At 36.0% G+C, this 25446-nt stretch overlaps 1 protein-coding gene across 1 annotated transcript; it reads left to right on the top strand.

Moving 5' to 3' along the window:
• The first annotated feature begins 4803 nt into the window (after positions 1-4803).
• On the top strand, positions 4804-23489 carry LOC119766979 (UPF0430 protein CG31712). The gene is made up of 5 exons (XM_038253852.1): positions 4804-5082; positions 5614-5827; positions 12968-13168; positions 18162-18245; positions 22033-23489. The coding sequence occupies exons 1-5, from the start codon at positions 4922-4924 to the stop codon at positions 22189-22191; spliced, it is 819 nt and encodes a 272-aa protein (XP_038109780.1). The 5' UTR covers positions 4804-4921; the 3' UTR covers positions 22192-23489.
• The last annotated feature ends 1957 nt before the right edge of the window (positions 23490-25446 follow it).

Genomic DNA, 25446 nt, shown 5'->3' on the forward strand with positions numbered 1-25446 from the left:
AAGGGAAGTTATTGAATATTATACTGAATTTTAAAAGTATTCATCAGGATGTTCAGAAAAAAAACATATCCTTAACAAAACAAAACTGTTTGTTGGGCTTTTTTAAGCCCAACTAATATTGAGCTAACTTGGTTACTATTAAAAAATTAAATTGACATTTTACTTTATACTTTTTAGAACCAGGTCGTATCGCTTTTGATCCTTTGTAAAATTTTTAGAGAATTGAATTTACTCACTGTTATGTCCACATGGTTCTGCAATTCAATTTACGAATAAAAAGAAGGGCTTTTGATGTTAAAAAAAAACTATATTGACATGAATCCGAGATAATTAAAATATTTGTTTTTAGCATAAGTGAAAAAATGATTTCAGAACAAATGCTACAATATACACCCAAAACTGGCAGCGCTAGTCCGAGAGAATGATGGTCTCGAGTCGAGAGAATAGTGGTACCATTCACGGACGCAGAGAACACAGCTCGAGATGAGCGATAGAACTATTCTCTCGAGGTTTATTTGCAAAAAAGTTCATCCGTCAAACAAAAACCAAAAATGTCGACAACGGGAATCGAACCAGAGACCTTTGACAAACCAATATAGAGCAATATCTGTCGTGCTCTCGCGCTCTCTCATTTATTCATGCTCTCAACGTGCTGTCAACGCGCTGGCTTGTTTACCTTTTGCATGCAGCTCCCTGGAGAGCTGAGCGAGCTAAGTCGGCTGGGGGCTGGGGGTGGCATTTCGCTCTCTCCCAAAAATGCTGTCAGTTCACGCTCTCAGATTGAACCCGATTTACCAACACATCGATACTGCCGCTGCGTATGAATAGGAAGCTCTTCACATGTGTGGATTTTTTTCTGTATGGAGATTTTTCCCCGACGTTCAAAGGGTCGGTGTTGAACGCGACGAGCATTTGCGCGTGGCCCGCTAGGCTGGCTCGCTTTAGTATTGGTGGGTTGTAAAGAGAGGTAAAGAGTAAAGGGTGGCGGGCCAAAGCTTTTTCGGTGCATGCAGCGCTGCTAAACATAGGGCGTTGATTTTGTTAACGTATGTTCAAACAAAAATTGTAATTGTATGTTGCTGGTTTAAAAAGCACCACGTTACATAAATAAAAAAAATATCCGCTTGAAATCGGTTACCTGTTCAATGAACAGGTTGAACAGGTGGACGAGTCGCCTCTGGTTTATTCAAGACTAAATGATTGGAATTTTTATCTATAAAATCACCATTTAAAAACATTTTACATTTTTGCTAAGTTCTGTTTAAATTTAACGATATTTGATTATTTGGGTGGATGGTTCCCGTGGAAGTTAAAAAATATTTGTATTTGTATTTGTATCTTTATTTCAAAAATATACAAGCCTTTTATCGTATACAAAGACATCATTAAGTTCGAATATGATAAAACTACAAACAAAAAAACTTAAAACTAACTAAAAATTAGGTTAGAGTACATCAAATGATCATTGTATAAACAAAGAAAAATAACTTAACCTAAAAACAAATGAAAATGATTTCAACAAGAAGAATTTAAGTGAGAAAATAAACTGGTCAAGAAACTGTTTCTATCAAGTGTTCCTTAAATAGGGTATTTTAACCATTAGTGGACCCCCTAGTAGAGCCGAAGCACATTTTTCACAAATTTTCAATATTTTAAGCCCTTTTTCATAACCCTTTGTATAAAACAATGAAATCTTAAGTCTTTTGAACAATTTTGACTATTTGTTTCATCAGTTATTTGTTTTTGAGCAGCAAAATAGCCATTTGAAAAAAAAGAGTTTTTTTGCCTTGTTATGGACCCCCTTTTCCTATAGTGGACCCGGGTCCATAATCCGATTGTAGACCCAGGTCCACTATAGGCAAACTGTTATTTTTATACCAAATTTAACCGATATTTGATGTTTTGATGCATGGTGTAGGTCTAATGATAGATATAATGAATAAAAGATGGATTTTGCTCACTTTTCATTATAAACAAATATGTTTTGTTAACAAATTTGGCTTTAAACAACAAAAAACCTAACAGACATTTAAACACATTTATTTCCGAAAAAGATCAGAAAAAACGTTTCAAAAACCACTATAAACATAAAAATAACTAAAAAAAGTAATCTTGATGCAAATTTTTCCATATTAATTACATAAATGGTTGACCGAAACTATATAATAGATTTGTTTACAGTAACTGTTGCTGATAAAACCACGCATATTTATTTAAAAAATGTTTTGTTATTGATTTATTATTATAAAATATTATTTCAAACTGCAATTATGATGCTTCAGTTAAGTACAATTAACTATAGTTTTGATTAATTATAATTTTTTACGGCTTCAGCATTTTTGGTACTTTTAACATGAAAACAGCTCTATTTATACTCATAATTGAAAAAATATGCGTTTAGGTTGATAACAACAAGCATTTATTGTATGTTTTAGAGAAACTTTTGCTTGAATACACAGTTTTCTTCATTTTTGAAGGTTAAATTAACAGGGGTCCACTTTTGGAAAAGTTTGGATTTCGTTGTCCTATATTGGACCCCCCTAATTTTTGTTCGAAAATGGCAGTTCTTCGCTTTATAATGATAAAGTTCCTTAAGCTTACATTATTTCGACCTGCTGAAGTTGAATAATCAGTCAAAAAATGATTGGATAGTTAATTCAATCATAAAACATAAATGCAGTTTTGTTGTGAAAATGCTAGTGGCCATGGCTGATTTCAGATGTCGAACTCAAAACACTTATTTTGGCTGAAAGGACACGTCAATAACAGCCAACATTGTTTTAAATGATGCTGAACATGCCAAATAAATTATATCTAGACAACAACACGCTTGAAATTGTGATTTTTATTGAATTTTTCATCAAAAACCCTTCAGAGGGTCCACTATAGGAAAGGGGTCCACTAATGGATAACGTACCCTATTCCCTACACTGTTGCTTGAAATCACTTATAGAAGTAAAATTTTTCAGACGATGAGGCAAAGCGTTCCACAGGCGTGCGCCACGGACTACGAATGAGTTCCCCAGATAATTGGTATGATGAGTTGGAATTAGAATGTTATGTGTACTAAAGGAAAGTTCTTCATATATATAAGTTGGCTCTTTGAATTTAATAAGTTTAAATAAAAAAAACAAGAAGCTGCAATTGAAAATATTTTTGACGACTGATATTGAGAAACATGGTCATATCTGCGTAAATTGTAAATGAATCTAATACAACTATTGAAACAAACCTTTAAATGACGTTCAGTTTCTGCTGACAAATGAGAGAAAATTACATTACCGTAAATAAAGTGAGGTAAAAGGAGAGTTTTTACTAGTTTTGTTTTAGTATCAATTGATAAAGTGTTTCTATGTTGGTCTAAAATTCGTAAAGTTGTATAAACCTTCCTAATAAACATGATCGTTCCAGGTTAGGTGTTTGTTCATAACTATTCCAAGATTGTTTACTTTATCAACTATTTCAATTATATCGTTGTCTATTGTAATGGGCGATAATACAGGTAGATTAGAATTAGGAAGAGTAAAAATTTTGGCTTTTGTTTTAGATGCGTTAAGTACTAGACCATCATTGCGACAAAAATTTAAAATTGATAAAAGATCAGCGAAAAACAAAGATATATAGTGAGGAAGTTCTCAATACAGTGGACTCTCTGGCTGTCGATCTTCTCGATATCAATATTGCTCCAGCTGTCAATACATTTTTCAGTCCCTTCAAATAGATTGCTTTGATTTTTCGTTCTATAATTTGATAACTCCCGCTCTCGACGGTCCCTTCAATATCGACAACGAGATAGTCCACTGTATCACTTTTTTGTTTTCTGTTCTGAGTTTGAATAAAAATTTTGAAGATTTCGTTACAGATTATATTATTTTTGCATCATGAATTCTATTTTATTTTTATCTTGAAGCTAAAAAGCAGTTTCTGTTATGTTTACATAAGAACTTCACGGTTATTTTAACATTTTTCACTTCCCGCGAAATTTCCGTGAAATTTGGTGTTTTGAAATAAGGGCCCCGTGAAATTAGCAATTTGCGAGCGTGAAAAATCAATAAGCCTACTAATGAGCTACATAATTTGGAATGTTATATTACCTAACATTTCATGAAATGTACAAAGTTGACCTTCGGCAAATTGTAGGTATTTTTTTCTTTAAGTTTTTTAAAAATGTTTAGAGGGACAATTTCTTGAGCCAAAGAGAAGGGCAAACATTTTGCAGCTGAGTTATGATTTTAAAAAAATAATTTCTAGCAATTTTTTTAATGTATCTTTATCAATTTTTTGATTTGAAAAAATAGCCCATAACTGAATATATGTTTTTCTATAGGTTGAGAAAATATATACTTTACTTATGGAAAACTGAAGAAAACTTTATCTAAATAACACTAAATGTCTTTTCATACCTGAAATAAAATCACTCAAATATAAAGACACAATAAACTAAATTGAACTTTTAACTTTAAAATTCCCGAAAAAAAAGGTCACGTGGTTTATGCACAACCCCTTGCACACAAGTAAGGAAGTTATCATAAATTGGAATTTTTATTCAACTTTTAAATAAATACAAACGTTGGGTGAGCTGATTTTGAAATTTCAGCTGAAATACGCTTGGTGAACTCCGTCCCAAAACGCAGTTTTGTTACGCCTGCATCCCCGTGACCCGCTGAACACATTCCTCTCACAAACACACCCCTCGTTCGCACATTATAGCACGCTATTCTGCCAAATTTTCCCGCATTATAGCAAACCCACTTTTCTTCCAAACCCAGTCCCACTCCCCTCGTTTTCGCTTTCGGCCATTTCAGAGCTGTCAAATCGCGAAAACGCAGCAGCAGCCGCAGCGCATCAAGAATTTTTTTCCTTTCCACTCGGTTATTTTCGCTGTCGGTGCGCCGTGAATCCTCCGGGACCGTTTTTCGCCATGGGTCGTTCCCGCAGCCGCAGCCGGACGCCGAAGAAGCACAAGAGCAAACACCGGAAGCGCTCGAGCAAGTCGCGCTCGTCCTCCCACAGCAAGCACGAATCGTCCTCCTCGCGGTACGACAAATACAGCAGCAGCAAGGAGCGGAGCTCCAAGTCAAGGTAAAAATACGCGCACCTCCCCCCGTCCCAGGCCGGTTCCCGCGGTCATTTGGTCGCTATTTAGTTAATCAACTTTTCCACCAGTTTGAAGTTGGCTGAGTGTTGTTTACACTCGATGATTGCTCTCTAAGTCCGGTGATTCCGGATTTCGTCGTGTGTCTTCCAAGTGGGGTGGCCGCCACGGCCACGGATTGTACCTTTTGCAGGAACCAGGAGCACGGGAAGTCGGTGCCAACCCGCCCAAGGAGGACCATAAATGGAAGGAATCGATCTGCGGGCAAGAAGAAGAAGAGCTGATGGTAATCTTCCAAACTCGAAAGAAAACAAACACAAATTTGCTTACCTACGTTTGTATTTCAACATTTTTTTTACGATATTTCTTAGAGAAAAAATAATCAAATTTGATTCTTCTACCTCCGGTGGACATCCCGCTTGTCCGCCGTGGGGAGAAACCTGCCAAATTCCCCCCTTAAATCTCTAACAGTCGTCCCTTTGTCTGTGCTTCTTTTCCCGGTCTCTTCCGGATGTCAGGAAGCGCTCGCTGTCCGAGTCGTCCGACAGTGGCGGCAGCAGCGGGGATGAGCGGCGGAGCCACCGGCACCGGCACCACCACAAAAGCAGCCACCACAAGAGCAGCCGCGCCGGCAGCCGGTCCAAGTCGTCGTCCAAGCACCGCAAGCTGACCGAGGTCGAGCGGCTCGCCGAGATGGAGCGCCAGCGGAGGCAGAAGGAGGCGGAGCAGAAGGTGAGTGTTTTCGGGTTTGTTACGGTAGAATACTTGAAAACTGACTCAATAGAATTGTAATATGTAAAAGACATGCTTCTCAATTACAGACTTCAGTGTCAAGTACTTGAAATCATTTTTCGGTATTCATTATTTTCAATCTGTGGTTTTGTCATAAATTTGCTACTTGATCGTAATTTTGTTTTTCCGTCGATTTTCCGACATCTTGGAGGCCGCGGATATTCTAGATGTTGAGTTTTGATATGGAATGTAGTGCTAGATGTCGTCGATACACCGCACCTCAATCCAGGAATTGCGTGGTTCTTCAGCGACGGCTTAGCAACGACTGGAAAGTCGTCCGATGCCGTGTTCGGCTTGCCGCGTCGTTTGATGGAAAACGCGAATATGGCAAAATAGTTAAAGCTGCATTAACAGATTTGTAGATTCGCAGCGCCTTCGCAATCCCCTTCACTGTTTGACGTGGCGACTTGGTGTAAGAGAAAGTTCCAAGTAACTCCTTCACTTTATTATGTGGGTGTCCTGGAATGGTTTTACAGGTGCATTTCCTGGTTTCTGGCCTACAAACCCTTCATCTTCAACATATTCCTCCACCGTTGCAGCATAAGTAGTCATGATATTGTAAAACCATTTGATTTCATCCTTGAATGGCATCATGAACTTTGTTGTCCGGGTTCTCTTGATCAATCCATCGAGTCATCAGGAACTAGTTTGTTAAATCTCCAGCTTGCGATTTCTTCTCTCAACTAAGTACATTCGACAACGACATGGAGTATTATTAAGTTTTCTCTGTTAACATGATTCGGAACGTGGTGAATCATTTCCCAATGATCGTGAATTTGTCTGGTTTATCCAAACACGAAACACTCCAACAGCCTGTTCATCGTTTCAACGATTACCAAATCACATCCATGAAGAGCCTTTTTACTGTGGATTTTAAAAGCAAAATTTGTTTCGAATGGAACGTTGCGTTTTCTGCAGACATAAGTTTTGCAGCTAGAAAAGCAGTGCCTTGATATCACTTGCATTGCTTGCATTGAATTACCGATCGTGATCAGTGCTGATTTATCCAACTTTCTCTTATCAACGCGACCAGTTATGTTATCTGATTTACGTATCATCTGCCAGTAAGAAGTATTGTTCAGTAAACACTTCAACAGTCCTCCTGAGTTCACGTGCAATTCCTTCGGTGTATTTGCAAAATTCGGCGCAGTTAGTACAGCATACACCTGGATTTTTTTTCTGGATTATTTCAAATCATGACATACTGCGATTTTGTTTACTAGAGGTACCTTTCCAGTATACCAGTTTTGATCGGACGAGAGGTCAATGCATATTAAAATTTCATGGAGTCGGTGCCTGTGCAAGATTTCACCTTTGGCTCTTTAAAAAAAAATTGGGAGTTCAGTTGAAAATGCTGAAGTTGAATTGCACGCCAAAGTGTTATTTAGTCAACATCATGTGCTCGATGGAAATACCTACATGCTGTTATCTTTAATAAAAATCTACTTTTAATAATATTATGAAATTCTAACTACGTCCACTATACTATATCGGATCGATGTAAAACTGTCATTAAAAACTAGTCGAAAAGTTGCAGCCCTCCTTGGCTTATTTTGCATTCCCCCCTTGGCTTATTTGAAAGACCTTCATTCCCCCCTCCCTCATTTTTATCTATTTTTTGGTAAAATTGAATAAATAACATAATTTTGTATTTAATAATTAATAATAAAAGATTGATGTTTTTTAAAGCATCAGTAAAGGAAACATACACAAATTTTTAATGATTGTGATTGCGAAATAAACTGAACAACTTTTGTTCTTTTCAATTTGTTTGCTTTAATCAAAAATAATTGAAAAAGTTTTGTTTTAAAATAAATTACAGACATTAGGGATTAAAAAAAATCTTTCGGAATAAAAAAAAGTCAAAAAAGTAAAGATAATTGTGAAGTATTTGTGTGTATTTTTTTAATTTTTATTTTCAATTGAAGAACTGTTTGTCAACAAAATTTTAAACTTTCAGTTTTATTATAACAAGAAATTTTGTTTTATTATTTAGCTTAAACCCCACCAAAATTCTAAAACAAAATCAAATCAAATTATCACAAACAATATTTCCAATGTATTTTAAAGAGCAGCTGAGATTGAAACGACTGCAAAAACACAAATTAATGAAAATGATCATGATGGGCAAACTGCAAAAATAATCCAGATTTTTTCAAATAAATCTATTTCAAATATGTTAAAGAACTGATCAAAATTTGCTGATTCATATGAAAACATGGTGGATTACTAAGAAAGTATCAGTAAATGATTTAATTTTTGAAAACACGTTAATTGAATTTCTTTTGCACATTGAATTTCTTTTGCATCCTCATTCCCCCCCAAGAATGCCCAAATTCCCCCCCAGGGGGGAATTCCTCACCGGTTGAGAAACACTGATATAGGCGATCAAACGCCAAAATTATGTTTGAGTCATTTCCAGGTCAACACTTTTGGACTCGACCTTCACCGATTTGGACCAAACTTGGAGGGAACGTTCATCTATCGATTGTCAACAGAAATCCCAAGTTTGGTGCTGATTGGGCCATCCCTCTATTTTTGGCATCACCCTCTTCTTTGACGATTTTCTAAACCAACTTTTTTTTTCTTTTAATCATAACATTGCAACTATTTGAGCAAAAGACTTTCTACAGATTGCATTTTATAAAATAACTGATCAAAGAATTTTAACCCTTAAATGCCCCCTAATATATTTTTACGTTTTAAGTACCGTAAACCGGGGTGATTTTGATAGGATTTCAATTTGTTTTTTGAATATTTTCCAACAGGTAAGGTTTTTCTCAAGATTATTATTTTTAAAACATGTACTGGGGTAGGACACACAAAGTCCATGCACTATTTTGAAAAAAAAAAGTTTTTCAATAGTGTTTAGAAAAATAGTTACGTTAAAAATTCTTAGTTTTAATTCCGGGGTGACTTTGATAGTCATAGTTTTTCTTGTTAAAATCATATTTAAGATGTTCAAACTTTATTTGTACGTTAAATGTACCATCACTAAAGTAGCTGATATAGTTTTTAAGAAAAAATATCCATGTTTATATTTAGTTAACTAAGTTTATAAGCTTTTTAACAAAATTTATACAAATTTTAGTTGAAATTGGTAAAAAGTCGGAAATTTGCCTGAAATTTGTTAAAACTAGTTTTGTTTATAAAATTATTGATTTATATTGCATTTTATACTGAATTCGAAGCACGAATCACAAGTTTACACATTTTACATGAAATTTGTTCAACTGAAATTGCCTATGAATTTGGAGATATTTTTTAATTGTGTTTCAAAAACACATATTATTTATTATTTACAAACTTATTTAACCTTCTCCTAGTGAAAAATTGTCCAAAGAATCCGAAAATGCATTCAGTTTTCCGATTAAAAATCATGTTTATTGAGAAAATCATGACACTTTGAGAAGTTTAAAATAATGATTTTCATCAACATTTTCTTAACTATACTTAACTAACTTTTTAAACTTTTCAAATTTTTATGAAAAATTCTTCTTGAGGTACTTTGAACACTTCTCTACTACGGTCAGTATGTTTCTAAACCATTCCTTACGTTTTTTTAATTGTACTCTTCATTTTGCAGAAAAATCGCAAACCTATCAAAGTCACCCGGGCTATCAAAGTCACCCCGTTTTACGGTATTAAAATTCAGTTTTGACCAATTCCTAATAATTTTATTTGTTTTATTTTATCACCATCGTGTTCCCCGGACAATTTTACATAATAATCAATGTAAACCTCAAACTAAAATGAACTATTGGCGAGAAACAGCGATTTTGCTAATAAAAAAAAATGATTTTGCGCAGCACTCTGTCCTATGAATTCAAATCCGGAATAAGTTTCTCACATGACATATAGAAACCGAACTATGCGGGATTCATCCCGCATTCAAAATCAAACTTGACATGCAGGGTGACACACCTACAGGGTGTCAACCAAGCCCTAACTTCTACTAGTGACCTTTTAAAGCGTTGGTGTCGTAGGAAAAGTTGTTAAGTAACTTATTTCAAGAAATTTTGACAGGGTGTTAACCCATCTCTAGCTTCTATTTAAGATCTTTTTGATCACTTTAAAGTGCCACGCAAAAGGAGGCTGATCAAAAATTCGTAAAAAGTCAATTTTTCACATAAAATTTCCTGGGCAATCAATTGCGCATGATTAAAAACAGTTTCCGATCTCGCAATTTTTTTTTGTATTTGCGTACCATTTTGTATGAACAGCTGCCAAAATTGTATGGATATTAGTATGGATGAACCAATAACACATAATGGCTTCTTTGGTGATAGAGAAGGCCTCCACAAAGTTTGATCCAAATAAAAAAAATAAAAATAATAAAAATGGTAGAAATCGAAAAGTTTAAAAGGTGGAACGTCATATAACGAGGTTTTATTTTCACTTCATTTTCAACTACCATCTATCTCCTGTTTTTATTTTGCTCCACTGATTGATTTTATCTCTCTTGATTTTCTTATCTCTCAATGCTTTTCCACTCTTTTTGTACCAATTACTACTGCTGTAACAAGATTTGTTTTTTTACTCAATAATACTTTCCCTTAATGTACTAGTAATATCAAGTCGGTTAATCATATTTCTATTCTTTTTAATGTACTTCTTTATTTATTTAAGCGAATAATTCGTTTATCTGCCCTATAAATTGTGTGAATGCCTGGCACGAACACTCAAAGCGTGTTCTAGCGTGCTGCTCGTACTGACTCAGAGCAAGGGTGAGATGTAGGTGTAAGGCAGTTTGTGTTCGTCGGGAACCTGGTGCATAAGATAGGTCAAGGCTCGTTCTTACATTGATAAAATTTCTGAACAGTTGGATTTTGGATACAGTATATAGGGTTGATAAGTAAATCAACTCTTGTTAATCAATATTGCAAGAGATTTTTTTAATAGGTCATATACTGCCGTTCTACGCATAATTGTCCCATGTCAGTTTTGAACGATTTTGACTTTATGACATTTTTAAGTTTAGTTTGATGTGTACTTTAAGAAAAACACATAAAATCTGGTACTTTGTTCGGAAACTCATTAAAAACAACACCAAGTCTGTTTGTCCCATCGTTAAACTTCTACGCATAATTGTCCCACCAAGTATTTTCTTACACGAAATCATTAGTTTTACAAAGCATTATGTCTTGTTTAACTGTTTTATAGCAAGAGAATCACAAATAAGGGTGATAAACTGCTAACTGGGGCGATTAGGGACACATGGGCAAATAGGAACCCACGGGACAATTATGCGTAGAAACACAGAAAACGGACGAAAAATTTCAATCACGTTTTTCTCAGTTGCACTTTTTTGAACATGGGACAATTATGCGTAGAACGGCAGTATAGCATATCAAAAAATCTAATTATTCGCTCTACAGCAGGCCTGCCCAACGTCCGGCCCGCGGGCCGGATCCGGCCCGTGATGCCATTTTGTCCGGCCCGCGACGGCTTTTCAAAATAGTTCTATGACCGGCCCTAAAGGCTGTTCATGAAATACTCAATTACCAAATTTAGTGTAAAATTTAAAAATTAATCTTAAGATCAAAAGTCATTTGCCTTTGTATTTTTTAAATGATTTTATTTCACATTTAAAAATTCTTTATGTTTGAATTAAATTCTTATCATTTTTATATTGATATTTATTATACTTGAAAAATGTGCAAAAAGATTGCAAAAAGACACTATATTTAAATTTCTTAAAGTTTTGGCTGTTTTTACTTCTAATTGAATTGTTACATTTTTTAGGATTTTGATTAAAATAGTTTTTTTCATAAATGAGTTAGCAACAATAATGAATATTTTTCAGTACAACTTTTCAATGATAAAGTTTTGCTGGAAAAAAGCTTAGATCAAAAATAAAGGTCGCTGCAAACATTTTAGAAATATTACAATATGTTTCAAAATGAGTCAAGAAATCAGATAGCTATTTTTTTCATGTATTCTTACTAATTCTATGAAATTTGAAGAATGACGAATTAAAAACTATTAGATATATATTTTTCTACACTTTTTTTAATTTCGTGTCTTTAACATCATTTTGTAATGCTTTGTAAATTATTTGAATAAAGGTGCACAATAACGCAAAAAATGTTTTTTTCGTAAAAAAGATTTGAATCCAAATTTCGTTTCAATTTTAGCTTGTCTCGTTGATTTTTCAAACTAAAAACTTGCAACAATGCAATTTAAATGTTTTTAGTTAATGATATCAGGTATTGAATTTCAATCGACAAAAACAATTACAATACAATTTTAACCAAAGCAAAATAAAAATAAATTTGATAAACACACCTTTTAAAGTAATCTTTATTTTTCTTACTAAAAATCAAGGTATATGAATCTTATTTGTAACGCAAGTTTATTTAATTCCCTAGTAACATTTTTAAACTTAAAGGTTTTATCATGGTTCTGAAAACCCTCATACGGCCTTAATAGGCTTTTATGGCCTACTTAAAACCTAAAATGTTACTAGGGTTGTTTACTTGAAACAACCTAATAAAATCAATGTTATGATTTTTTTTAACAGTTTTGAACTTTTACCAACATTAGTTCCGGCCCGCCACTGCTTCAGAAAAATCAGATCTGGCCCGCAGGGCCAAAAGGTTGGGCACCCCTGCTCTACAGCATTACCGCCTTGTCGTTCTCGATTGCGAGATTCCTACTCGAAACTAGGTGTCCGAAGGCTTGATTGTTGAGGCAATTGCAAACCTCCGTTTACACCTTAGCTTCCATCCATCCCGGGATTCGAATTGACGACCTTTGGATTGTGAGTCCAACTGCCTACCATCGACTCCACCGAGACAGGACCCAGGGAGACGATTCCTACACCTGGACTGAGCTAACGACCTAACCTTTTTAGGTTAGTCCGGGGCCAACATTTACTTCCCGTCCGACGGAAAGCGTGATCAGACAAATCTCGTCTCGAAAAATGCCAACGGGGCCCCCGTCTGGGATCGAACCCAAGCCGACTGGGTGAGAGGCAATCACGCTTACCCCTACACCACGGTCCCGGTCCCGGAAATTACTACAATTGCGCCACTTCTCTTTCAAAACTTAACCACCCCCATTTTATCCCTTTGCCAGATGATCGAGGAAGAGGCCGCCAAGCGGATCGAGCTGCTCGTGAAGAAGCGCGTCGAGGAGGAGCTGGAGAAGCGCAAGGACGAAATCGAAACCGAAGTGCAGCGGCGCGTCGAAGCCGCCAAAAAGCAGATGGAGCAGGAAATGATGCTGGAGCTGGAGAAGCGGCGCGAACAGGCCCGCGAAGAAGAACGCCGCCGCGAGGTAAGCGTTTGCTTCCGCAAGGGGGTCCGCCGACGGACGGCGTTTGTGTGCCGTTCCGTCGGTTGACGAGTTACTTTTGAACCCAAGCAAAAAAAAAAGATCAACAACAAAAAGAAAACGCTCTTGGACCGCTCCCCACCGGGGACGCTTTCTCGGCAGAGGGGGCGTCCCCAGGTGGCGATGTTCCGTTTCTCTCTGCTGGCTTTCGTCTAACGCAAGGAATCCCGATGCCGACTTCTCGAGGACCGTTTCGAAATCGTGTTTTGTGCAGTGTTGACTATGGTTTCCTCTATTTTTTTTTTTTGTGAATTATGATTGTTCGTGAACTAGGTATCGTTGCAATTTTGTGTAATTGTTCCTTATTTCTTGTTATTTATTACCAAGTAAAATTACAGAATTTATCCTTGTTATTTATTACCATGTAAATTCAGTGAATGTAAAAAAACAAATCCGATGCCTCGTGGTAAATGTAATCAAAGACAAAATTAGAGGAAATATGAATTGTTCTCTGAAAAAAAAAAATACACGTCATTTTTAAAGTTAACAGTCAAATTAGAAGAAGATTTTTTTGTGGAGTTGTAAAAGATATTTTACATTGGTTTGTCAACTCAGTATTAACGTTTGAGTAGTTTTTAATTTAAAAGCGAGCATTCGAATTAGCGGACATTCGAAGTAGTGAAATTTGAATTAACGATCAGTTCTGTAGTGAAAACCGGTGTTCTTGCACCATGACCGGATCTAGGCTGTGCTTACACACAAGCACACCATCCTAAGCGTGGTCAGGTGCACATACACGAAGACGGCCAGAAGCACGGACAAGCACACGGGCAATAATATGGGAAAAAACACGGGTTATGATGTTTCGCGCAATCGGAAGCAAATTCAAATAAAAAAAAACGTTACTTAATCCATCCATAGGTGGTTGGTGCCTTCCTCACATTTAGAGGGTAATGCTATCCAAAATATACCTTTCAGTGTTCAATCAACTTGATTCATTATTCATACCATCTGATAGGGTAGTCAGATCTTAATAATTTAGGGCACTTATGTGCTTATAACTTTTGATAGGGTTGTCAGATCTTCAATCTTTTGAACTTGTTGAAAAGGTCTTTTGATTACCTATCCAACGACAGGTCGCATTATAGATCCGGACAACGTTTTTGTCAAAATATCTGAGATCCAGCCTCTAAAAAGTTCATAAATAACACTTAAGTGCTTATAACTTTTGATAGAGTTGTCAGATCGGCAATCTAATGAATTCGTTGGAAAGGTCTTTTGATTACCTATCCAACTACATGTCGTATGACAGATCTGGACAACGTTTTCATCGAAATATATGAGATCCGGCCTCCAAAGAGTGTATAAATAACACTTAAGTGCTCATAACATTTGATAGGGTCGTCAGATCTTCAATCTTTTGAACTCGTTGGAAAGGTCTTTTGAATACCTTTCTAAAAAAACCACCCTTTTTACAATCTTCCGGACTTATGCTAAAATCGTTTTTTTAGCATAACTTTTGAAGTACTTAACTAAACTTTATAATTTTCAATAGCGACTTATGGGACCCAAGACGGATCGAATGAGGCTAAAACGATTCAAATCGGTTGAGCCAGTGCCGAGATAATCCAGTGCAAATTTTTTTGATCAACATCCCACCACACACACAGACATTTGCTCAGAATTTGATTCTGAGTCGATATGTATACATGAAGGTGGGTCTAGGAGGTCGAAATGAAAATTTCGTTTTTCGAGTGATTTTATTGTGGTAAGCGAAGCGGACATGAACGGCAAGTGGAAGAATCGCGAGTAATGCTTGACTATTACAAGGACTTTCTTTTCAAGAAGAGAGGTTATCCTTAAGGCTGAGTAGATACTAGCCAGGAACCTTAAAACTCGTTAAGTAATGTCCAGTCAAGAACTGACCATAATCGTTTATTGATTGAGCTTTTTATATGGTTAAATAATGTTGCATCGATGTGCAACTCTTACTAGCTACGCCCTGCCTGGTCTATTGCCCTGCTGGCTTTTTCGGTCTTACTCGAGTCCCTTGCGCCTGCCTCAAGAATGTCGCGCGATGACGGGCTCACTCGAAGAGTCCCATGTGCTGACCTCGGCAATATCGTCGGTGCGCATTGAACAGAGCGAGGTGGGCAGTTGATATTTATCGAGGTCAGGTTTGTTTTGATTCTAGTTGTGTGCCAGTGGTTCTCACTCGATAAATATCACCACATTATAGCCTTTCCTCAGTAAGGTGAGGAAGGCAAAAATGCGAAGTCCCGATTTGACACCTGTCAAACCACTCAAATGGCACTCACAAAATGAATACTGAGTTCTTTGAGTTCATTTGCTACGTCACGGTTTTCTTGCCTAGAGGAGAAAAGCAACTCGCGACTTAATTTTGAGGCTAGGAATTTTGACAGGTATGATTTTCATAAAGTATTCGCCTCCTTTTCTCTCCCGTCAGTAAACTGGGGACAAGGTAGCTGTCAAACTAGGCCAAAATGTTAAAGTCACTCACAAAATTCCTAGCCTCAACATTTTGTCGCAAGTTGCTTTCCTCCTCTATAGAGGAGAAAATCGTGACGTCAGAAATGAACTTACATCACTTAATGTTCATTTTGTGAGTGACTTCAAAATTTTGGCCTGGTTTGACAGCTACATTGTCCTAAGTTTTCTGTGGGAGAGAAAAGGAGGCGAATACTTTAGAAAATCATACCTGTCAAAATTCCTAGCCTCAAAATTTTGTCGCGAGTTGCTTTTCTCCTCTATTGCGTGTACGTACACGAAAATAAAGTGAGGTTAAATGTTGTCAGCTAGCAAAACCAAATGGTGCGTTAGTGTGCTTACGCGAAACGTCATAAAGCTCTACTGTTAAAAAGAAAATACCCGGCACAGAAAAATCCGGATCTCTTGCTAACAGGGCTACCAACCAACAAAGCAAGCAAAACAATTATGCGGCGGGTTTTCCAGCTGTCAAAATAGTTAGTTAGCACGAAATCCAGAAATTATATCTAGATTAAATTTTCAAAACAACCTATCCCTCATGGGTTGGTATGTAGATAGGACCTTTTGAAAATTTAATCGAGATATGAAGATTTTCAAAAAAGTATAAATTTGACAATTTTCCGTGCAAATTTCACCAGATTTTTTTTAAGTATGCCACCGACTGTACCGAAATACGCTTTTAGAACAATTTTTTTTTTTTCAAGAAATAAAAATAAATTCAGCTCAACGCGGTTTTTGGTTCAGTTTGGCATGCTTAACAACCCCACAGAAAAAAAAACTGGTGAAATATGCACGGAAAATGGTCAAATTTTCACTTTTCTGTAAATCGCCATATAAACTACTGCACGGGTTTCGTGCAAACTATTTTGACAGCTGGGAAATCCCGCCTTATCTTATCTAATCTAAATGCCTTGAGCTGCGACTAAGAGCTCCGTTCGGCTTAAGTACGACAAACGCAAAATCATTCACACAGTCATTGGACTCTCACCAGTAGTTCGTTCGCTCAGGGAACGATTAGAGAATGAGCAAACGGTTCTTGGCCAAGAACGGCGCCCGCCATGTCAGTTTGTAGATCTCGAGTTTAAAATGGTTAGGAATGTTAGTAACGCTTGTAGCTTATAGGGCTGGTTCTCCCGTAATGCATATTCTCAACAAAATAATAACAGAAAGACTTTTTCAAAGCTGTTATTCAAAGGAGAAACTTTATTAACTTTGTCATACAGTGGACTATCTCGTTGTCGATATTGAAGGGACCGTCGAGAGCGGGAGTTATCAAATTATAGAACGAAAAATCAAAGCAATCTATTTGAAGGGACTGAAAAATGTATTGACAGCTGGAGCAATATTGATATCGAGAAGATCGACAGCCAGAGAGTCCACTGTATTATTCATAGTTTTTTTTTCCTATCATTAGTTTGATTTATCTGAAAAGATATCTAGTTCACGAATATGCCGAATCAAATGGAATGCATTTTTTCATAATAATATTCTTCAAATGCCTGTAATTCTTCGAACCTTTAATTTTCTAACAATGTCGTTACATTTCACACATTTCATAAATATGCTAGTCTTTTCCCGTCTTCGTCGTCGTCGTCCATCACCACACACACACACAGAGTAATTTTTATGTTCGTCCCCCGTTCCCAAGATGAAACACCCCCAGTCTGGTTGGCGCGCCCATTCGGAAGCGGAAGCGCGTCTCCTTTCTCTCCGTCCCTATCCCGAAACGCTTTTCAGGTATTTTCTTCACCAATCACAAAAGAAAAAAAGAAAGAGTTTGTTTTGCGAAAAAAGTTAAAGCACGGAAGTTGTCGCGATCAAGATCAAGATCTCTGCCAAAGTTGAAGTTGACGATGATGATGATGATGAGAGGACGCGTGGCGGATGGATTCGCGCCGATGGAATTCTTGGTAGCTGCCGCGCGAGGAGCGCCCCACACCCCCACCAAGCCGGCGTGCGTTTTGCGTAGAGTTGGAGTGGAGAGTTTGTGAAACACGGAAAATCATTGTATCTCTCTTTCATTTGTGTAATTACTTTTATTTTTTTGGTTTCCTCTCTATTATGGTAGTATGTGTATTTAATTTTTCCTTTATTGATCGTGACAGTTTTAAATTAGTGCTTTGCTTAATAAAAATCAATAAGACTATACTAGAAAAGTGATATCATGATATTGAAATAACGCGAGTGAGAAATAACATTTTATTATGCCCGTCATGAACTCCAACAGAAGATTTTGTTCTGCTCTCACACAGTGAATTTATGCTAAAAATCATTACGAACTCAATAGCAAGCCCAAAAAAAACATTTCATTATCTTGAAAACTGCAGACGCGCGCACTCCACGCTCGACACCACGACGACTGTAAGAACATTTATTTAACTTTCAAAAACAACAACAACAAAAATGTCGCCGCGAACGAGTTGTGCCTGCTGCTGGTTTCCCCCACTTCGGTGCCGTACTAATATTCCTCCCTTTTCTCTACCTCCAGGAGGAAGAGCTCAAAAAGCGTCAGGAGCTCGAAAATATTATCGCCGAAAACAATCGGAAGATCGAAGAGGCCCAGCGTAAACTGGTGAGTAACAGCCTCCAGGCTTCCTCGGGGTTACCCTCTGAAAAGAGTGACCCATCACTAGACTAATTTCCAAATTTGAGCTCATTCTGACCAAGAAAATCCCTCCCTCTAAGCCCTTGCAGTTTGTATGTGAAAAATCGTCAAAATGTACGGATAAAAGCAACTGTTTCAGTTTTTCAGTGGGAGACAAAAACTTTAAATAAATTTTTACCAGCCTTATGTTTGCAGAAATAATTGGTTAAAAAATGAAAAAAAACAATATTTTGAATTTTCTTTCAAAAACCCATGCAATACAAGGATAAGACAATAAATAGAGCTTTAAAGAGCTATTACACTACGGCAAACAGACAGACAAACAAACAAACTCGCACTTTTTGACAGTTTTCCAGTTTGCCTGCTTTGTTTGCCTGGATTTGTGTGTACCCCACCAACCAAAGCCTTGTTTGCGACAAACTCGCGTTTGGCAAACTGTCAAACACGAAAGAGTGCGAGTTTGTTTGTTTGCCGTAGTGTAATGGCTCCTTTACCGTAAGAACGGTAAAATTGGGTTATTTTTTACCGAGTACAGCAGTAAAATTTTGAACCGGCTACCAAATTCGCGTTTACTGAGCTCTCGTTAGTTTCTAAGTGTTTTGATAGAATTTTAATTAAAATGTTGTTGAACCGGTAAGGCTTGTTTCTCTAGAAGTTTGAAAACATGGACTGGGTGTATATTTTTGTATTAAATCAGGTTTTCAATGGGACTTTGTAAAAAGTTGCGTTGAAATTTGTTACTGAAAAAAAATCAGGTTGACAATGCATCAAGGAGGTATTACACTATGATAAACAAACAAACTCGAACTTTTTTCGTGTTTGACAGTTTTCCTAACTCGCAAACTAGTTTGCGGCAAACTCGCAAACAAAGCAAAATGCGAGGCAAAATGTATGCAGACACTTACCAAACCATCAAAAAGTGCGAGTTTATTTGCCATAACTTAATACGTCATTAAGTATGAATGCGTTCATTTTAAAATTCCACTATTAAATCTTTGTTTGAAGTTATAATTGATAAAACTGTGGAAAAAAAATAATAAGAAAAATATATTCAGTAAAAAAAGATTTCATTTTTTTAAATTTTTTGATCGATAGTGTTTGACAGACTTTTTTGCATGCATCGCTATGCATTCTTGAAATAAATATTTTTCGAAACTGTCAAACATACATATAAAAGATTTTCAAAACCATTTTTTATTTCAGATTCGAAATTGCCATCGAAAAGTACTTGCTAAATTTTGAAAAAGTGCACTGATTTCAAGATACATTAAACTTTTTTTCAAATAAAAAAAAAGTCAAATCTTTTTAACACTAAAATAAACGAAATTTCTCTACTTTGTTTTGAACATTTTTGATCCATTCTTTTATTGTTGAGGTACAGGCCACGACTTATACCTAAAAAGTTGAATTGTTTTGCTGAATATATTTTTTTTGTAAAATAGATGATTTCAAAATTTTGAAAATAATCTATGCATAAATAAAATAAAATTTCACTACATTTTTGTTTACGATCCACAATTTCCTGGATATCAAAAATTACAGAATTGGGGCTAAATGAGTAAATCATGTTTCGACAATTTAATTTTTTGCAAAATTTATAACTAAGCAGCAAAAGGTCGGATAAACAATGTTCAAAATAGGAAACGTTAGAAACTTTTACCAAACATTTGACATTTTTTAAGAGATGATAGTTGGCACTATTTACAAATCTGAAACAAAACATAATAGACAAAATACTTAAATTTAGAAAACGGAACCATTTTTGAAAATATAATTTAAAAGAATTTGTCGATTGCGATTTTTTTTTCATTACAATTATTTGAAAGATAAACTGTGGGTATTGTCAAAAATGTCTGAAAATCTATTTGTTTCAGACATACAGGGTTGCCACACAACTCGGAAAATTTGGAAATTCGGGAAAAAGTCGGGAATTCGTTAAAATCCCAAAAAATCGGGAATTTGTGATTTTTTTACCAAAAAGTCGGGAATGCCAAGCCTTTTTGTTTGAAAATTATTTTCTAACTCTTGAATAATTTTGTAATATTTTGTACAATTTTCACATTAATTTAACTGAATTTTTCATTAGTAAGTTACTTGAAAATTAAAGTTCCTTTCTCTATTCTATTAATCTATTTGAGAACGAAACGGCTAATATTTAACCCTCTACAACCCAACCCCGCCTTTAGACGGGCTTCGATTCAAAAAGCTCAAAATCCATTTTTCAACCATTTTTTTATCTTTTTTAAGTTTTACTTGTTTTATGTGGCTTTGCCAATGTTTTTAAAAATGTATTTTTTTAGGGGTCAACTTTGGCTGTGTTTTTTACTAACATTTCCTATATTTTAAGTAAAAAGAAGTATGCAGTATTTTTTCTAAAGTCCCATACTATGCCTCTACGCATTTTTTTACAATTTAAATGATAACAGTGTCATTTTATAGCAGAAAATGTGAAAAACAAGCGAAAAATTGGAAAAGTGACTGCAAAAACATGAGAAAATTATATAGGCAAAATGTAATGATAGGAGGTGCTAGAATAAGCCAAATACTACCAAAAACAAACATAAACTAAACATGATAAATGCAAATTAAAATACTAACAATGAAACAAGAAAAAAATAAAACAAGCGAAGTAAAGTTTTTCGTAGAACAAAAAATGCTCAAAATGACGTCCTGAACATGGGAAAACTAAAAATTCTCGAAAAAATATTTGGGCAGTAGAGGGTTAAAATCCTAATGAATATTAGATCCATTTAACACAGTTTTTCAGAATATATTTTTCAAACAAAAAGATTAAAAAAATGTTAATCAAACAAGAGGTAACATCAAACTTAAAACAACAACAGCAAAATATTGATATTCCTAAAAAAATAATCAAACACAACTTTTCAAACATTTCGCAGTGGTAAAACATGGAATCTTATCAAACTGAATTTTTCATTGAAAGAAATTAAAACAGTTATATACTAACAACTAGATAAATCAACATTGATTAAAAAAATCAGTATTATAATCAACAAAATTTGAAGTGAACTTGATAAAAACATTTTGTTAAACGTGTCCCTAGTTTTTTCTAAATTCTTTGAAAGAATAATATCAGTTATCAGGTTCAAAGCGTTAACTGATTTGAAACAAAATAAAATTTTAAATTAATTTATTTTTAACTTTTTGCTATTTCCAGTTGATACGAAGTATCAAAAACTATACGTTTGCCAGTTTAAAAAATAAACAATGAAATTATAAGTATTGTTAAGATTTCAGTTATTTTTCAAAGACTCATTGTTTATGTTTCTACTCTGAATTAAAATAACGAGTGCTTCCCTTGTTGAAGTTTTTTTTTAATTTGTTATTAAGTTTCTGATTTTAAGAAAATTGTCAATAAAAATATTGGCTTAGAGGGAGGGGTTTTTTTCATAAAATTATTTTTATTAGGTCCTTTTCGGTACTGGGACCTGGTTAGGACCGAGTCGGCTTTTGTAATTACATTTGACTTAATAATTACAGAGGATCTTGTGTGTAAATGTTAGTGGGAGGGGAGCCGATTACCCGCGGCCTACTCGGGGTTAGTAGGGAAGGGATTGATGTTAAAAGAGGGAGAGGTTCCCGTGGTCAGAATGAGCTCGAATTTGGAATTTAGCCTAGTGATGGGACAATCTTCGATGTCAAGAGGTAACCCGGATTTGGACCACCCTACTGTGGGCTAATATTTCCCAAACAAAGGAAATACTAACATTCCCTCCCTAACACTCTCTTTCAGGCCGAAGACCGACTGGCGATAATAGAAGAGCAAAGAAAGATGGACGAAGAGCGCCAAAAGATGCGCAAAGAGCAGGAAAAGCGCGTCAAGGAAGAGCAAAAGATTATCCTGGGCAAGAACAATTCGCGGCCCAAGCTCTCGTTCTCGCTGAAACCGTAAACCGTGGTGTGGGGGACAAAGTGTTAGTAGAGGGGGTGGGGAACGGAACGGAAAGGTGGCAGTTTCTCTGGTGGAGGGTGGTTGAACTCTTTTGGGCTGTTGCTGGTGTCGGTCGGGGGGCGATCTGGGGGGTTAGATCAGCAACGGCTGAAAGCAGTAGTGTTTTTTTGTCTCTATTTTAGTTTTCCTCTTTGTTTTGTACAGTGAAGCGCTAGTAGTAAAACTAAGATCGAACGCAAAATTGTGTTACACAATTAACCACACTCAAACAAAAACACTCACACACAATTCTACTGCTACTACCAGACTAGGTTAGGAACTCGAAAAAAAAGAATGTAACAAATATTGTGTAACGTGTCACGTATCGTGACACACTTTGTGTGTGGCAAGACGGAACTCGATTGCTTCCATTGAAAAAAGACGATGTCGTGCGCGCAATCGTGTAAAAAGTGATGGAAAAGATCCCGCCCCTCCTTGTAACGTCTCTTTCTTTGTGATAACGCTATCGTTTAAGAGGGCAACTTTATCTGAAAAAAAAAAAACAAGACTGCATCCACGAAAGAATAAAAAAAAAGCCATGGCCATTCTTAAACAATAGCGCAAATCGCATTTATTTAATCCCAGGTTAATGAATTCTGTACAGAACCCCTAATTTCTAGGTGAGTTTTTTTTCTTTGGCGCATTCATTTCTCGCGTTTAGTCATTGAGGAATCGAACAATTTACTGTAGGACAGCCAAACTTAGGGTTGTGTCTCTTTGAAACTGAAAAAAAAACAAAAAAACCGACGAATCGTTTTTGTTGACCGCCGCGAAGGCGGTCAAACCAAACCATAAAACAAACAACCCCGTGTAAAGGAACTTACTTAATACCAATCTTATAACCACAATCGTTGCCGATTTCAGTTACGTGTAGAAATTCTCTCTGTTGATGCGTTACTTGCAAAAAACTGTCGAAGAGAAGCGCAAAGTGTGCGTTTTCTTCCCACAAAAAAAAAAAAAAAAAAAAAACAAGAGTTAAGCAATACCCCAACTCACGAACCTTTTTGGCAAAAATAAACTTTTCTCATTCAAATACAACACAAACAAAAAAAAATAAGCTGTAGTTTTATCGATTTTCCCTGCTCAACAGTCTCGCAAAAAAAAAAAGTGAAAGTAACCAGCACACGCGAAAAAGTCGTTTTAAAAGCAACAAATGTAGGCAAAAAAGCACAAAGTTTTCCAATTTTGCATCCGCAAACTTGCTACTCTACTTTTGAAAATAAACGAAACTGATCATCGCCGTCGTTGGTAATCATCGCGTGAGTGTGTGTTTTGCTTTCCCGAGTAAGGAAATGAATAGAGAAAAGAAAAGTCCTGGCGCGTGCCGAACTGAAGTTTTCGTTCACCCCACCAACAAGTTAAATTGGTTAATTATTTTTGATGCAGTGTCATTGCCCGGTGGCACGGAACATGGAATGCGTTCTATTTATGGGGTTTTGGTGAGCTAAATGTTTGTGGGTTTCCGGATCCGAGAATAGCCTATCATTGATTGCGAGAGGGGAATGCAGGGTTAGATGGGCTAAGCAAGAAGGCACGTAAGTATCGTGATGACACAGTTGTTTGCAAAGTTTTTTTAAATCATTTTTATTCAAACATGACTTTTTTGTGTTCATTGTAAGGCCATTGCAAATATTTTTTGAACTTTTATTTATTTTTTGCCTCCTTCACCACCCTTCACAACTTCAAAAAAAAAAATTGCAGCAGCCTAAAAACATCCCTGATACTTTGCCAGTTACAAATCTTGATTTTTTTTCAATAGGTCCTATAAACATATGAAAGACAATAGTTTATAGGTCCTTTTCAAAAAAAAACTCTTGAAATCTAGTTTGTAGAGCACCAAAAAATATTTCTCGGACCTTTTTTAAGTTTCTTGGAAATTCCCAAAATTCAAGAAAAAGCTAATATTTTCTAATTAAAAAAAAACTATTTTATTTTAATGTTAGAAGCGTTCAACACTACACTCGCTATATGTTTTTTGTTAAATGATCAAATCAAACCAGAACAAACGTTTCTAGTTTTCTTGGTGACTTTTGAGGCTCAAAACAACCCCCTAAAATGCGGAACCAATTGGTTGCGTCCACACTGCGCATTTTATTTTAATTTTGTATGGAAATTTGTATACAAAAACTTACTTTTTAGTACCTATTTTGAATCAGGTGATTTTTGGTTTGAATTGAATTTTTTACCTAACACAATAGCGTCAAAATTAAGAAAATATAAAAAAAAAACTTTGAAATTTGATCGGGAACACAAGTACATTCAGCTAAAAAAAAAATCAAATACCTGAAATATAACTTTCGTTTTTGCCTTCCTCACTGAGGAAAGGCTATACAATCACTTGAAAAATTAACTTTTTTAATTTGACCTCCTAGACCCACCTTCATTTATAATTATCGACTCAAAATCAAATTCTGAACAAATGTATGTGTGTGAGGAAGTTAATCAAAAATATGCACTTGATTATCTCGGCTCTGGCTGAATGAATTTTGTCCGGATGTGGTCCATCTGGTTCACTTTCAGGTCCTACAGCTTGGTATTGAAAATTGTACAGTTTCATGAAGTCGTTTAAAAGTTATGATGAAAAAGCTATTTATACGAGTACATTTGGCCATTTGAGGTTATGTTGAAAATCACGCTTTTATGTAGTCGTATAAATAGCTTTTTCATCATAACTTTTAAACGACTTCATGAAACTGTACAATTTTCAATACCAAGCTGTACTGCCCCTGATCGCATAAATGTCCCATATGCACTTTCATCGATTTCGAGTTATTGATGCAGTTTTGTTCAAAATTGTGTGCTTTTTCGAAAGTGCCTATAACATCCAGTACTTTGTTCTAGATATCAGGAGGAAATCCAGTTTTTTCGCGAAAATTTAACACGTAGCCTTATGTCTGGGACAAATTTCAAATGCGTTTTTCTCAGCTTGCTGTTTATGCATATGGGACATTTATGCGAACATGGGCAGTGTAGGACCTGAAAGTGAACCGGATGGACCACATCCGGACAAAATATAGCCGAGCTTCCGTGGCCGTGTGGTTACGGGTTTCGCCTTGTAAGCGGAAGGTGGTGGGTTCGATTCCTGTCTGGCTCGACAAAGTCAGATCCCTTAAAAGAGTAAATAAGCTCACTGGGAAAACTGACCGGTAGGGGATGGGTTTCGACTAGCAGCGTGCTGGGTTTCCAATCCAGAGGTCGTGAGTTCGATTCTCGTAC

This window comes from Culex quinquefasciatus, chromosome 2 (assembly GCF_015732765.1).
Source record: "Culex quinquefasciatus strain JHB chromosome 2, VPISU_Cqui_1.0_pri_paternal, whole genome shotgun sequence".
Classification (NCBI taxonomy): Eukaryota; Metazoa; Arthropoda; class Insecta; order Diptera; family Culicidae; genus Culex; species Culex quinquefasciatus.

Excerpts from the sequence above, each read along its gene's own strand:
- LOC119766979 (XM_038253852.1), top strand. The coding sequence starts at position 4,922 with ATGGGTCGTTCCCGCAGCCGCAGCCGGACGCCGAAGAAGCACAAGAGC. Across the intron at positions 5,828-12,967 it reads AGAAGGAGGCGGAGCAGAAG|ATGATCGAGGAAGAGGCCGC; the intron begins GTGAGTGTTTTC and ends TCCCTTTGCCAG. Across the intron at positions 13,169-18,161 it reads AAGAAGAACGCCGCCGCGAG|GAGGAAGAGCTCAAAAAGCG; the intron begins GTAAGCGTTTGC and ends CTCTACCTCCAG.